The sequence below is a fragment of the Haplochromis burtoni genome, unplaced genomic scaffold (assembly GCF_018398535.1).
Source record: "Haplochromis burtoni strain Fernald_Lab_line unplaced genomic scaffold, NCSU_Asbu1 Contig_2171, whole genome shotgun sequence".
Classification (NCBI taxonomy): Eukaryota; Metazoa; Chordata; class Actinopteri; order Cichliformes; family Cichlidae; genus Haplochromis; species Haplochromis burtoni.
The window spans coordinates 398-1,603 of NW_024584532.1; the positions used below are offsets into that span (position 1 = coordinate 398).

At 38.4% G+C, this 1,206-nt stretch overlaps 1 protein-coding gene across 1 annotated transcript in view; it reads left to right on the top strand.

Annotated features, from left to right (window-relative positions):
* The first annotated feature begins 784 nt into the window (after positions 1-784).
* Positions 785-1,206, top strand: part of LOC102300930 (GTPase IMAP family member 9) — a 3,858-nt gene continuing 3,436 nt past the window's right edge. The window contains exon 1 of the mRNA XM_005952771.3: positions 785-1,101. Within this exon, the coding sequence (XP_005952833.2) occupies positions 1,035-1,101 (67 nt within the window). The 5' untranslated portion in view covers positions 785-1,034. The remainder of the gene's footprint in view (positions 1,102-1,206) is intronic.

Here is a 1,206-nt window from a genome sequence, read left to right on the forward strand (position 1 = left end):
GTACTCTTTCTGGCATCGTTGTATTGTACTCATATTGTATATAGCATTTGTATTCTATTTTATTCGATTGTATATAGCATTTAATTTTATTCTATTCTATTGTGTACAATATCTTATGGATATATTATTCCAGTGTTTTTTTTCTTCTTCTAATTTTTCTGTGCAACTTTGCACTGTCCACTGCTGTAACAAACCAAATTTCCCACGCGTGGGACTAATAAAGGTTATCTTATCTTATCACACTGAATCTTCATCATCTTCATTGGAAAAGAATGAACAATGTTTTGAATATAGAACCAATAAAATGACTGATCTTCATAGAGCTAAACCCAGATCCCCCCCTCCCTACCCCCACATCCTCTAAACCACTTCACTGAGATCTCAGTGGAAACACTAAAACACAGTCTAACAGTCTAAACTCTGAAACCCTCTCTGGAGGGTTCATTTCCACGCAGCCATTTTTATTCCAAATGTTAGAGAAGACTGGGGCCAGCAGTCATAATTCCTACTATGAATACTCTCCTTCTTTTCTTGCGTAACACTTGCAGCGGTTTTCTGTCCAGTCATCAGGGCATATGAAACTTTCTCTTTCACTCTCGGCCACAGTAACAGCACATGGGTTTGGCTTGGGTCTCCCCCACAGTTCCCAAACTCATGGTCACACCACCACATCATGTTAGGACCATTGCCACAAACGATTTTTTTACTTTATGAGTATATGAGCGTAGATTATCACGTGTTAAATGCAACCATTAGTGTTGTGGATGTAAACAAGGTCCACAGAGACCTACAGAGGAAAATTGCAATTAATTTTCAGCTCAATCAGCTGTTGTAATCAAACGTTGTATTTGATGTCATTCATTGTTCAGGTTGTTCTTTTCTTATAGCTGCATCGTGGTAACATTTGTAACCTGGGTTACCCATTTTTCCTCATCTCTTCTATCTGTGAGCGCGTATAACGATGTCACATGTTTGAGGGCAGGACTAGAAGCAGACTCTCATACTGAGACACTATAAAAAGAAAGCAGTCAGACATGCAACACAATTACAAACAAGCCGCTTGCAGAGGGAAAAACATGGACAGCACATATGCTCTGCTAGGTAAGTACATGGAAACTAATAGAGCTCACTACACGTCTGTTTTTAGCACTTATGTTCTCTTCTCTATTTCTTTGGTTGTTTTGTTTTTGTTGTTTTTATGTTTTT